The sequence below is a fragment of the Trichosurus vulpecula genome, chromosome 5 (assembly GCF_011100635.1).
Source record: "Trichosurus vulpecula isolate mTriVul1 chromosome 5, mTriVul1.pri, whole genome shotgun sequence".
NCBI lineage: Eukaryota > Metazoa > Chordata > Mammalia > Diprotodontia > Phalangeridae > Trichosurus > Trichosurus vulpecula.
In genome coordinates, this window is record NC_050577.1 from 272,560,762 (window position 1) to 272,575,018 (window position 14,257).

Consider the following 14,257-nt stretch of genomic DNA (forward strand, 5'->3'; position numbering starts at 1 on the left):
TTGCATGTAATAGGCACTTGAGTTGAATTGAATTTATTAACCAGAGGAATGATGGATTTTTAAAAGCTTTTCATTTCATCTGGACCTGGTATTATGGCAACATATCCTTGGAAAAATCAGGGCAAGAAATGTTGCAGAGGATACAGGCAGATACAGACACCAATGACCAGCTGAGTTTTGAATTGGTCCAAATGTTTTATTTAGTTCTGAGCTACAACAAAAAGTGCTGCTCTAAATATTTTCATACATACAAGTCATTTCCCTTTGACTTTGATCTTTGGGGGTATATGCCTAGTAATGATGTTACCGGTCTAGTACCAAATTTCTTTCCAGAGTAGTTGGACCAAGGTAGAGGATTTCTGTTACCAATTCACCAGTCTGAGGATGTGTTAACCAGACACTGTTGCACGCACTTTGCCCCATTCTGGTTAAATTAGCATTAAAATGTATTATTCAAAAGCTACAAAACTAAATAAGCGCACAAGAAATTGAAATAAACTTTCTTTTTTTCATATTTAATATTTCATTTTCCTTAATTACATGTAAAAATAATTTTTAACATTGATTTTTTAAAATTTTTGAGTTCCAAATTCTCTTTTCCCTCCTCCCCTAATAATTAAACTTTCAAGTGATGTTTTGTAAGTATGTAGCATTTTTATTTCTAAAGTTATCAAAGCTATAAACTGCACTAAGACTTTTGGGACATCCTATAATGTATAAAAATATTTATAAGAACACTTTTTAGAGTAGCTAAGAGCTTAAAACAAAATGGGTGTCCATTGGCAAAAGGATGGTTAAATTGTACTATAGTACATAATGGAATGTTATTATACCTTAAGAAATGACAAATACAAAGGATTCAGAGAAAATTGGGAAGATGTGTCAGATAGTCAACAAACATTTGTTAGGTACCTCCTGTGTATCAGGCACCTAAGTGCAAGGATACAGAGAAAGGCAAAAAAACCCCAAAACAAAACAGTCTTTGCTCTCAAGAAGCTCAATGTGATGGGGGAGTCAACCTGCATATAACTACGTGCAGACAAGTTACATACAAGATAAGTTGGAAATGATCAAGAGAGGGGATGAAAGAACTGGAATTAAGGTAAATCTGGAAAGACTTTCTGAACTGATGCAGAATGAAATAAGCAGAACCTGGAGAACAATTTATATGCTTTCCATAATAATGTATAGGTAAATGACTTTGAAAGACTTGCAAGTCCTGTCTAGTGAATCGTGATTTCAGATCATGAAGTATACCTTCCACCTCTCGGCAGATGAGTGGTGACTTAGAGATGAAGAGTGAAGCAAACATTTTCAGGCAGATTTGTTTTGCTTGATTGTATTTATTTGTTATAAGAGGATGATATATTTTAGGGAGGAAAGGACAGTCAATGGGAAGTGACGATGATGCTAAAAAAAGAGGTATCAAAAATTTATATATTATCAACATAATATTTTTTAGAAAGAAATAAAAGGAGAAGGAGGGTATAGATGTGAGTGCCATCAGCAGGGATATGGGACACTTGACAAGCAAGTTAGGGCCACTCAGATGCCAGATTCCTAGAAAGAAGTTTGTGGGTATTAGATGCTCCCCCACTTCCACCACCACACAGAGAAAGTCTATTCCATATTGTTGGCCAAATATCCCATGGCTATCCGACATTGTATCATCCTTCTTATCAGGTATTCTACCTTCTTTCTGATGCTGAAGTCAAATCTAAGGCACTGATCCCAAAACAATGGTGGTAGAGTCTATTTGTTACAGTAGTAAATCCCAGATTGACTCAAACATGTGGTGGACTTAGGATAAAGGATCTGAATTTAAATTCTATTTCTGCAATTGCTACCTCTATGACTTCAGCCAAGGCATTAGAATTCTTTATGTTTTTGTTTCCTCACCTGTAAAATGAGGGTGTTGGACTAAATTGTCTCTGAAGTCCCTTCCCGCTGATCCTAGCAGGGACACCTTGCCCTGAGAAGGAACATTTCTTTCCCAGAACTGGGTGGAAGTGCATTCTTGGAATCCCGTTGGGCAACTAGGGTGGAGGGAGGAATGCTGTTTCCGACATCCTCAGGAGCCATCTGCCAAGCCAGACGCTGAGTTGGCATCTTCTTTGGTGGCAGAGAATATTCCACCCGCGGTGGGGGGGTGGTGGTGGTGACCACCCAAAAAGGCTGGAAACATCCAACTGCTTGGTCAAAAGCTGAGGATTGCAGCAGAAAAATTCACTGTGCTGAGAGAAACAAGATCACTCAAATTTCCTTGTTTTTCCCATTTACTCCTAGAATATAGGCACCTCCTGAACTGTTGTCAAAAACATTGATACAAAGCACTGAAGGCTAATGATCTCAGGAAAGAGATAATAATGTGTAACTCCTTTCCTCAGCAAATGAATTGTCAGTTCCAAATTATAGTACTGCCCTCTCTCTTACCCAACACACTCTCCTGAGCAGCTCTGCTAGGATTTGAATTTGCAAGCAAGATCAGAAATACGTAGTTGAAACGTGCCTCTAAAATTATTCCACTTGTAAGGACAAATACCTATGACTCATGGCTGAATACCCTTTTGCCCCTCCGTAAGCCTTGACACCCGATTCTGAAAATATGCCTCAATCCACTAGTGACTTTTTTAATGACATGTTGTTCCATTAATTCATTTTGCGTTCTCCTCATCATGCTAGCTGCAGATAGACTATCCAAGGAAGCAGAAAGTGGAGAGGAAAATGTGCTATGATAGTTTAACAGAAAAGCTAAGGGGAAGAACAGTGGACAATGTTCACTCCATCTAATACAAGAAGTCAGGAACTGTGGTAGATACTAGAGATATTCAGACAAAATGAATGAAAAATACATGACCTTCTCCTTAAAGGGCTCACATTCTACCAGACAAAATTACATCTTAAAATTGTTAGGGGTCTTTTTCTTCCTAAGTTACCTCGTATTTACCTAGGAGTATAAATGGCATATCATTCCAGTAAAATGTTAAGGCAGAGTGCATTGCCCATGATAATGCTTAATAAATGGTTGTTGAATTGAGCCTCTTCTTTTAAGTGCCAGGTCAGTATTGCAGAGAGTCCCAGTTCAGACTATGTCTGCCTTTTCTTTCAGAAAAGCTCCCCAAAGACCACCAGGCTCCATTGCTGTGAGGCATCATCAAACTGCGTCCTCTCTCCCTCTCTCTCTCTCTACTCAAGTAAAATCACCAGGATGTTAGGAAGAAGTTGTGGGAGCAGGTGAGACTGTGCCTTTCTTTGCTTCCTTAGAAACACAAACACACATACACATTAGCCATTGAGTAAATGGCTAACTGCCCTATGGCAAAGTCCCACCCTATCTGGGTGGAGGGTGGTGCTGGTAGAGGGAGTGACTTGGGGGGACACATCTGAGTAAGCAGAGGAGAGCACAATTACCACAGATCAGCTCCTTGTCTCCTTTGTTTAGAAACATGACTAGTAGATGACTTCAGTGAATTTGCATACTACCTTTATTGTCTAGGGATCAAGTTAAGGCTGGAAGGCTAGAGAATTTCTCTATGACTAACGGAAGCCAAAAAAGCAATCTTGATCTTTCATACCTTTTCCAGCAAGGTGGGAGTGATCTCACTACTTGTAAAGCCCAGCCCTTCCCCACCTGCAAGCTCATCTTCATACATTGGACCCAACCCTATTTTTCTCCCTATATAAAACCATTGCTGGGATCTCATTCTCACACAGTCCTCCTCCTCTCTGGTCCTCTTTGGCTTTAACTTTCTCTCTTCAGTCTTCTCATTTTTGAGCAAAACCAAGCTATCATGTCTTCTCAATATACAGTCAGGACTCAAAGAAGTAGCCGGAGTGGCTTCAGTGCTAACTCTGCCATCACCCCTGGCATCAGCCGGTCAGGCTTCAGCTCTAGGTCTGTGTGCCGTTCTGGGGGCAGTGGTGGCTTTGGAAGGGCTTGTGGAATCTCTGGGGGAGCTGGTTTCGGCAGCCGAAGCCTTTACAACCTAGGGAGGTCCAACAGGATCTCCATGGCAGGAAACAGCTGTGGCTTCCAGAGTGGATATAGTGGAAGAGTGGGAGGCGGATTTGGTTTCGGCAGTGGAGTCAGTGGTGGCTTTGGATTTGGTGGTGGAGCTGGCTTTGGTGGTGGTTATGGAGGAGCTGGGTTTCCTGTCTGTCCCCCTGGTGGAATCCAAGAAGTCACTATCAACCAGAGTCTTCTGACTCCCCTCAACCTGCAAATTGACCCCACCATCCAGAGGGTGAAGAGTGAAGAGAGGGAGCAGATCAAGACCCTCAACAACAAATTTGCTTCCTTCATTGACAAGGTAAGACACTAAGATATCCCCACCTTCAGGTGTTTCAGAGTCCCTGAAGATCAGTGTTCATCTCTTTGTACTTAACTTGCTGCCAAAGAGAGACTTGAGAATGGGAAAGAAGAGACCCAAATTCTCTCAGCACTGGGAAGCTTGCCCAACTGATGATTACTGAAAGAGATAACAACATGCCTAAATTGTTAAATTTCTTGGAAACTTTTCCTCTTCTCCATGGATGGAGAGAATTCTCAGCTGTCAATAACCCTCTGGCATGTGAGGAGAACAAGTTAAAATATGGGTTGTTCTTTCATTGCTGGAATATGTGAAGGAGTGGTGAGAAATTTTTGTCAGCCAATAATAATTGAGCTCCCATGGCAAAGTAAGGCAGCATGGTACAGAGAAAATTCTACCCAACTGGGAGTCAGAGGACCAGTATTTGGTTCTCAGGTCTACCATTTACAACCTGTGTGATTTTAGGCAAGCCACCCTTTCTGAGTTTCAGATCCTTAACTGTAAAAGGAGGAGATTATACTTCCGACCTCTAAAATCCCTTTCATCTTATCTAAGGCTATGATTCTCTGATCCTATTATGGGAAGACATAAACAAATCAAAAGATATATTCAGTTCACTCAAGAATCATCATGATGGAAATGGCAATGAATTCTTGGACACTTTAAAAACATAGAAATTAATCAAAATAACTATTGCTTTCAATTAGAGGCTTGAAAGTCTTCTGTATAAAGGATTCCTGCATTGGGTGGGAGGTGTGACAAGGTATCCTCTACAGTCACTTCCAACATTAAGATTCTAGAATCCACTTTGTACTCTAGAGTGGATAAATTATCTTCTTAATTTCAATTACAGCTAAAAAAAAACTAAAGTGATGAGAGAAGGGAGAGGCAGAAGAGGGTAGGTTTTATTTAAATCTGTTGATAGGGATGGTGATTGGGCAACCCCTACAGGAAAATTGGGGGTTGCCAGTATAATTTGAGTAGAGAATTGCCATGATCAAAACCTCTCTTCACAACGTGACATCATAAGGATTTGCTGCCCTGCTAGAATTTGGGGAAAGTCATGCAACCATTGATGATATTATTGCCTTCTTCCACTGACTTCCACCAGCTCAGGCAATGCTTTATGGGACTAACTTTCTCTTCTGTTCTCCAGGTCCGATTTCTTGAACAGCAAAACAAGGTTTTGGATACCAAATGGACACTGCTCCAGGAACAGGGCACCAAGACTGTGAAGCAAAACTTGGATCCACTTTTTGAAGCCTATATTAGCCAACTCAGGCAGCAACTGGATAGAATCACACTTGAGAAAGGTTCTCTGGATAATGAGCTGAGAAACATGCAAGATCAAGTGGAAGACTTCAAGAACAAGTAAGTGAGAAGACACTAGAAAAGACAAAGGTTAGATTAGCCAAGTGAAAGAGTGTGGGACTCAGTTCCCTGATGGATAAAGACCAGAAGGAAGGAGGAAACACCTGGTTTCCAGACTACAAAAGATTCACAGAGGAAGGAAATACCTCACACTATTCCAAAGCATCCCTAAGAGGACAAAATGGGGGTGGTAAGGTAGTAAAGAAGATCAGAGATCACAACTCTACCTCTTAAATTTCTTAGTGTGCCCTGTGTTAGCTCACCCCTTCATATCAATGAAAAGAGATTCGTGATCCACATGGGAATGGTTCATTTTGTGGGAGATCTTGGATTTCAGGCTGGTTTCACTCTGTCCTATTGGCCATTGGCTCAAACATCTTTCCTTTCTGCTATCCAGGTTCGAAGATGAAATCAACAAGCGTACTGCAGCAGAGAATGAATTTGTGACACTAAAGAAGGTGAGTTGATTGATTCTAAGGGACAGGCTGCAGAAAGAGGCAGCCTGTGCCCAAGCAAACATTCTGGGTTTGGTTATAGGAGAAAGGAGCTCTAATTTCTTGTATGCTTTTCCTATCCAGGATGTCGATGCTGCCTACATGAATAAGGTTGAATTGCAAGCCAATGCAGACAGCCTCCAAGATGAAATCAACTTCTTGAGAGTCTTATATGAGGCAGTAAGAATTCTTTATTCCCCCCAAAATAGGTTTTTTTAAGGGAAAGGTGTCAAAGGAAACATGCTGGATATTCAATATGTAAAACTTTAAGCCTGGCATCTCAGATCCATTAGGCACTGAAATATCACCTAATGAAGGTTTGGGCTAGGGGACCTGTTGGGAGAATTCCCAGGCCCCCTGGGAATGCTTCTTACTGACTAAAGATGGCACTGATTGTCTCTGTCCCCTAGGAGCTGTCCCAGATGCAGACCCACATTTCTGACACCTCTGTTGTTCTGTCCATGGACAACAACCGCACTCTGGATCTGAATAGCATCATTGCTGAAGTCAAGGCTCAGTATGAAGATATTGCTCAGAGGAGCAGGGCTGAGGCTGAGTCCTGGTACCAGACCAAGGTGAGATAAGGGGTCAGTAATTGGCCTATTTGTAATCCCCATCCTAACCTACCAGAGAGCTAAGGGCAGATTAGAGTCCTGCCCCAACCCCTTTTTTTCACTTGGGAAATAGAACACTGTAATATGACAAGCCACTTCCCCAACATCTGTCTTATGAAGGATGAGTTAAATTGTCCTACTGAGCATTTAGAGAGAATTCCATGAAGAAACATTGAGACAATTTGGAAAGTATCTCAGTGTGATACTGATGCTCTCTCTCTTTCTTTTCCTTTTTTCTATCTCATAAGTATGAGGAACTGCAGATCACAGCTGGCCGCCATGGGGATGATCTCCGCAACACCAAGCAGGAGATTTCCGAAATAAACCGAGTGATCCAGAGGCTGAGAGCCGAGATCGATAATGTCAAGAAGCAAGTAGGTTATAGCCATTTTTCTGGGCCAAGGTTGCACCTTGCTTCTGGATGTCTTCATCACTGTTACTATGACAACTCCTTACAACTAATCTACCCATATGACTCCCAGCAATTAATGAGCCTTTTTATTCTAAAGCCTTGTCCTTATTACGCCTGGCCCATCTCCCACCAGTTGTCATTCATTTCCACATTTGACATGGCTAACACAGAACAGCATTAAATTGCGGCTTGCTGATCACAAGGGCTGAGGGTAGGGAGGAGGGCTGGGATTGATGAGTTCCAGCTTTTTTCCTAATTGTTTTGTGTCATAAGACTCCATTGCAGTAGAAAGGAAGAAAGAGTAAGATCTCCTTTTTCCCTGCAGTGCGCTAACTTGCAGAATGCCATTGCTGAAGCTGAGCAGAAGGGTGAGATGGCCCTCAAGGATGCCAGGGTCAAATTAGAAGAGCTGGAAGCTGCTCTTCAGAAGGCCAAGCAGGACATGGCCCGCCAGCTGCGCGAGTACCAGGAGCTGATGAACGTCAAGCTGTCCCTGGACATTGAGATCGCCACCTACAGGAAGCTGCTGGAGGGAGAGGAGTGCAGGTGGGTCCTGGTCCTTGCTCTCTTGGGTTTGTGTGCTGGGTTTCCTCAGGCATCCGGGCACTGAGCAGAACCTCAGGAGCATTGATCAAGTTTTGAGAAAATGCAGAGTGAACTGGTCACCCTATGGGCCGCTCGGGATACTTCTGCGATCATTCCACCTTGTCACAAGTTCAGTCTTCTGAAATACAATCTTTTGTTTCCTTCCCACACAGAATGAGCGGAGAGGGTGTTGGACCAGTCAACATCTGTAAGTATCTTTAATTGTTCTCACTTCTGCTTTCACTTCTCTGGAGCTTTCTGTCTTAGTGGGGTCTCAATGTGTATTTTTTTTCCCATTCCTTCCACAGCTGTCGTGAGCTCCACAGTTTCCAGTGGGTATGGCAGTGGCGGCGGCGTTGGCGGTGGTTTCGGACTGGGTGGAGGAAGTGGTTATTCCTACGGTAGCAGCAGCAGCTACGGTGTGGGAGGAGGACTCAGCGTTGGAGGTGGCTTCAGCGCCGGCAGTGGGAGAGGCTCCCTGGGGGGCAGCAGCACCAGCGTAAAGTACACCACGACCACATCTTCCACTAAGAAGAGCTACAAGCACTAACATGTGTCTACCAGATTCTTGGCTCCGGAATGCCTCAAGCCCCTGTTTCCTGTTCCTAATCCTTAGCATCAAGGCTGCTATCTTTTTGGCTGCTGCAGATGTTGGGGTTGGTTTCTAGACACCCTCACTCCAACCTTTGATCTTCTCTTGCACCCAGGGTTGGGTCCAAAATTTTAAATGCCACATATTCACCACCTGGATTATATTCCCTGAGCATGAACTTCTAGTCCTAAAATTGTTGAGAATATCAGTGAGCAGTATCATACAAGTTCTATCTGACCCTCTTGTCCAGCTATCAGAATGTTCACCTATTGTCTTTAAGTTCCTAAGTCAGAGGCTTTGGAAAAATACCTAAGTGTTCTTTTTTAAGAACAGACACTCACTTTGGGTCTGGAAGAAGCATCGTGTACTTGGCCACTTTCAACTGGCCATCTGGAGCTGCACAACTATTGAATCTCTATGTGCTAAAAAGAAGCGGTATTGGTGTATTCTCTCAGTGTCCCTGAAAGCAGAGGTGATATAAGCAGATAGAATACAGAAACTGTATCCCTGTGGCATGTTTCTTTGGTCCCTTCCATCTCTTATACTTGTCTAATAAAGCAGATTTATAATATATACTGGTATTGTCTGGAGTTGCCTTTATGCTAGATCAGTGGTTGTCAAACTTTTTTTTTAATCCTCTAACCTTTCTGTCACTCAGAGAAGACTCTAGTCTAGGAATTTTGGTCTTCAAACATCCATGGACAGATTTCGGGGAGGGCCATGAATTTGTTTTATTTAAATATTTTATAATTGTGTTTCAGTATAATTGGTTTCCTTTGCAATCCTATGTATTTAAAAGGTATTCATTTAAAAACAATATTCTGAGGAGAGTTTACCAGATAAAAAGGTTATAAATCTCTGCACTAATCACCTACTTCATCAGAATGGTTACCAGGATAGGGCGAGTGAGGCTTTGCCATGGAGTACTGACATATAGGAGACAGACTTCTACATTTAGGGAGTGGGCTTCCTTCCCAAGAGGAGACATCCAGAGAATGGCTGCCTTCCCTTACAGTTTGCCTCATACAGTGGGTATTTGCCAATTGCTGCCCCTAGCCACTCCATTTTATATTGCTGTGACCAAGGTGCCTGGTTGTGAGTCATCTTCACCAAAACTGGAGGGAGTGGTGGTTCTACTGACCCCTCTAGCAAAGGGCAGTACTTCCACCTTGCCTCCCTCCAACACTTGGGTATTTGCAGCTGGGATTCATTTTCTTTTAGTTTTTTTTCTGGAACTGTGATTTCACTGGGTTGAAGAAACCCTCTCCACCAATGTTGACAGACTCTTGTTCTGCGAATTATAGTCCTAGAGATTTACGCAGGGCACTGAGGAGTTAAGTGAAATCTCTTGTCACTCTTTGCAAGTTCCCACCCTCTTTCTTCTCTAAAGTCTTCTTCAACATGGAGTAGAGGTTACCACAAGGTATCAAGTCTGGAAGGCACCTCAAAGGTATCAATTCAAAAGCCAATGCCAGTATCAATCCCAATGCCAATTCCAATTCACATGGACAAGAATCCCCTCTATGACATATCTGATAAGTAATATTCCAGCCTTTGCTCAAAGACCTTCAGGATGGGGAGAAACCAATTAGTATGGTGCCATGGAAAGAACATTGAGTTTGGAGTCAGAGAACCTGCGTTGAAATCTCAACTCTGCTAGGTAGTATTCATGTGACCTTTAGTTTTCTCATCCATAAGATGAGGGGGTTGGATTCTATGATCTCTAAGGTGCTGTATATGGTCTAAATTTCTGATCTATGACCTTTCAGGACAGTTCATCCCACTTTGAGATCGTTCTAATCAGAAGCAGTTGTTTTTGTCCAGTTACCTCAACCCTAAATATGCCTCTCTCAAACTTTCACTGATTGTTCCTGGTTCTATCCTCTGGGATCAAAGAACAGTTCTCATTCTTTTCCCCATGACAGATTTAAAAATATTTTAAAATTGTAAATATTTAAACTTAAAATTTGAATTTTAAATTCAAATATTTAAAATATTTGAAGACCTCCCTCACAGATAGATCTTCTACTTCCTAGCTATGTGATCTTGGACAGGTGACTTTCCCTGTCTGAACCTCAGTTTCTACATCTGCTTAAAAAACAATGTTTTTTGCTAGAAAGAACTATGGATTTGAAGTCTTAAGACTTGAATTCACTACCTAACTCTTTCATTCACTAGCTGTGATCTTGGGAAAATCACACACCTTTTTTTATCTTCCAACCTCAGCTCATTTTTTTTCTTTCCCCAAGGGAAAATATTTGTAATCTGTCACTGCCTTACCCCTGCCTTTAGTGACAAAATCAGCTCCCAGGTCATTTTATAGGTAGTACGGCCTCCTAATAGCATGCTGATACCTTGAAACTCAGGTCTCCCACTCACATAATCAAGATCAGTCATCAAGGGCTAAAAGACCAAAGATGGGCTTGATCACCTTGATCCTATGTCTTGAAGTTTACTGCCGCACTTACAAGTTTGCTATTCTTCTCTTTGGCTTCTAACATCCTCCAGGAATGAATATAACAGCAACTCACAGTTTCATATACAATTCTCTTTCTTGTTTCCCTTCATTTTTTGAAATGTTCTGTTACGCCCTGCCTCCCCCTCCAGTTTCTCCTTCTTGCCCCAGCTCACCCCACTGTTTTTACTCCCATCTCCATGGACCCCACTGTTTGTGTCCCCATCTCCACGGAAATCTAATTGTGTTCTTTCCCTTTAAATACTCTATCTCTTCCTTTGCTAGGGGCTGTTCGATTTGAGTAATTACTCTGAACAGTCGCATGCTTGAATAAATCCACATCCAAATTTATATCTGGGTCTCACTCCCTTTTTTTCGGCACAACATTTCTGGAGGCCCCAGCGAGATTTGGGGGTGGCCTGTGGCATCCCCCGAGACCTGGGCCAGGTAGGGTCTCGTCTTCGGGTAACGGGCGTCTCCTCATCCCAACCTCTAAGGGGAGCCAGCCTCTGAGAAATTAATAATTGGCTTTTAGGCCAGACGTTTCAGAGCCCCAAGAGTTTGAGAGGGAGGAGAACTAACCCACCCCCTGACACTGACCTGCCCTCTCTTCGGACTTTTGTGGATCCAGACCTCTAGGGGAACCGATCTCTGAGATGTTCCAGAGCCCCAGAGGGTAAGTTGAGTCAGGTTTCTGTTTTCTGGTTTCTGGTGGGAATTCCCTTCTGGTTCTGGTGGAGACCCGGGGCTAGATGTGGCTGAAAAAGTATCGATCTCCCGGGCATGCGCTAAGACGTTAGGCCTCTGCCTGTTCTGGTTTCTGGTATCTGTCCTGGGGTGTCTCTCTGTTTTGTGTTTGTGTGTTTTTATCTGTCTGTTTGTGCCTGTGCATGTGTGTGTCCGTTCGTGAGTGAGTAAGAGTAGCCTGTCAGCTGCTGCAGCAGCGGGCAGTAAACTCCCCCACTTGTCCCTCCCTATCATACTGGCATTTCTGAGGAGGGAGAAGAGCAAGCTATGTAGTCCATAGTCTGGTTAAAAATTTACCACCATAAGGAGAAAAAACCCACAAGCTAAAGTCAAGTTGTGGGGGGAGATTGATTTATGTTGAAGACGGAAGAAAAGAGGGTATGTGAGAAAAGAAAGCCTGAGAAGTGTTAAGACTGAGTTCTCAGGGTTCTGGCATAACCTCCACTCAAAAAAAGGACAGAGTTATCTGAGCAGGAGAAAAAGAAAGACTTAAAGGTAACTACTCAGGAGAAAAACTTAAAGGTACATGGGAAAAGTTCCTTTGAACTTCTCTGCACTAAAAAGTTTCAAGATAAGGAAGGGTTAACTCCTCCCTAAAGGTCAAAAGGGAAATAGCTAGATAAGTATTTTAACCCTTTTTCTGCCTACATAAAGGAGGAAAAGTTTTTGTGTAATGGGACCCAACCAGAAAAGAAGTGAAAAGTGAAAAATGAAGATGTGTCATTCCTAATTTAATGCTTAAGATAAATTTGAGTTCATTTTACTGCTTGTCACTAAAGTTTATGGGAAAAGGAAAAGAGTGACTGTGATAAAAGTGGAAGATTAGTAAATTAAAATCTTGAGCTAACAGCTTAGAGTAAAAGGCTTGATAGCCTGAGTGAAAAAAAAAAATCCAGTAGATGAAGTTATAGAGAGATGGAAGGGATTAATGCCCACCCACCCGTTGGACTAGATCTGTGAGTAGGTTCTATTAAATTTAACATGAATATTGGTCCAGTATGTCACTTTAAACTGACCTGGTTATAACAGGTAATTCCAAATTGTAATAGTATTCTTAATTGTAAAAGTATTTAGCATATTGATTGGCAAAAACAAATGTTCAAGTTAGATAGAATTGCTTCATATGTGAATTTTCTCAGATGTGAAGTTTATGTCAATGGTGATAAGATGAAGGTGGAAATACATCCAGCCAGATTGGTAATTAATTAATTATGATTCTAAAGGTTTACATCTGTTTATGGTATTGTTGCATTTCTAAAATTAAGTTCATATTGCCTGGTAACAACTGTTAGGTTCATCTGTGCTGTTAGAGAAACAATTTCTCTAAGTGTTGTTAAACTGACAATTACATTGTTAAAATAATGAATGGATTAGGAAACCGTTAAGTCATTTCACATGACCATGTCTTTTAAAGAAGCTTAATTTAAGAAGTTATAAACTTCCAGGTTTTGTAGCAGCAGTACTGGGATCCCTATTTGTACAATAAGTTGGGAAAAGCCTGGAAGTGGAAGTTTTTACTGAAAGAAAGAGAACAGTGGAGTCAGAAACTAGCTGACCTCTGAACCTGGCTTTTAAAGTCAGTAGGACTAATTTTTAATAATTGGCTTTTAGGGTATTCTTTTAAAAATTAAAATTTGATTTGAGGTCCAGGTAAAAACTTTAAAAAGAAAAGGTATTTGTCAGAAACTACTATTATTATCAAGTTGTGATACCCGAAGACCATGGCAAGTCAGCCTCCCTGGACCTAGCCCTGACCTCCCTTTCTGATGCCCTCCCCTCCTCCATGAGCTGATCGAGTCAGCTTCTGCCAGCCCCCACATGGACCACCTTTTTTCCCTTGGTCCCTGGGGTTTGGGCTGAATCTAACCCTCCTGGCTTCTAGCCACATCCTCTCTGGTTTCTATTCGTCAGTATCCCATGCCTTCTGAAGCCCACACAGGCATAACTCTCCACTTTTCTCTCCTCCAGTGACCCTCCCCCAGGACCCAAAACTGCTTTTCTAGCCTCCAGACAAATTCGTTCTCTTTCCTCAGTAGCTCTCCATATTTCCTGCCTCAAGGAGGCTGGCATCCTTGTCCCATGCGGGTCCCCCGGAACACCCCTCTACTTCCTGTTAAAAAGCCTGGAACTTCTGACTTTTGGCCAGTGCAAGATCTTTACACCCTCCTCAGCCTCTTGCTATCCACCCACACTGTGTACACTGTCTTGGACCTTAAGGATGCTTTCCTCTCCATTCCTTTGGCTCCTGCAAGCCAGCCCCTTTTTGCTTTTACCTGAGTCGACCCTTCTTCGGGCTTCTCTTGCCAGTTGACCTGAACAAGGTTGCCTCAGGGTTTCAAAATTCCCCCACCCTCTTTGATGAAACCCTCCACCAGAATCTCTTGCCTTTCCAGGAATCTAACCCTTCTTGCTCCCTCATTCAGTATGTTAATGATCTCTTGTTAGCTACATCCACTGAGGATGATTGCTTTCAAGCTACTCACTCTCTTCTGTCTCTTTTAAATTCCCTTGGCTATCATGCAGATCCGTTGCACCTCTGTTTTCTACCTTGGGTACTGCCTTGAGGCTGAAAATCACTCTCTATCAAGTTCGGATCCAGGCCATCCTAACCATTCCTGTTCCTACTACCAAGAAGCAGGTCCGTGAACTGCTGGATCCTTGGGTTTGCTGACCTTGC

The 14,257-nt window shown here is 42.4% G+C and overlaps 1 protein-coding gene across 2 annotated transcripts; it reads left to right on the forward strand.

Annotated features, from left to right (window-relative positions):
- The first annotated feature begins 3,791 nt into the window (after positions 1 to 3,791).
- LOC118850296 (keratin, type II cytoskeletal 6A-like) lies at positions 3,792 to 8,336 on the forward strand. Of its 2 annotated transcripts, XM_036759589.1 has the most exons (10): positions 3,792 to 3,895; positions 3,935 to 4,310; positions 5,467 to 5,681; positions 6,079 to 6,139; positions 6,260 to 6,355; positions 6,586 to 6,750; positions 7,038 to 7,163; positions 7,527 to 7,747; positions 7,960 to 7,994; positions 8,095 to 8,336. In XM_036759589.1, the coding sequence occupies exons 1-10, from the start codon at positions 3,792 to 3,794 to the stop codon at positions 8,334 to 8,336; spliced, it is 1,641 nt and encodes a 546-aa protein (XP_036615484.1). The 2 variants fall into 2 exon arrangements, with proteins under 2 accessions (XP_036615484.1, XP_036615483.1); XM_036759588.1 differs by having other exon boundaries at positions 3,792 to 4,310.
- Positions 8,337 to 14,257: the final 5,921 nt, after the last annotated feature.

What these genes read in the sequence shown, in the direction of transcription:
- LOC118850296 (XM_036759588.1), top strand. Translation starts at nt 3,792, where the DNA reads ATGTCTTCTCAATATACAGTCAGGACTCAAAGAAGTAGCCGGAGTGGC. An exon ending in GTGGAAGACTTCAAGAACAA is followed by an intron (nt 5,682 to 6,078) that starts GTAAGTGAGAAG and finishes TCTGCTATCCAG; the next exon opens with GTTCGAAGATGAAATCAACA. An exon ending in AATTTGTGACACTAAAGAAG is followed by an intron (nt 6,140 to 6,259) that starts GTGAGTTGATTG and finishes TTTCCTATCCAG; the next exon opens with GATGTCGATGCTGCCTACAT.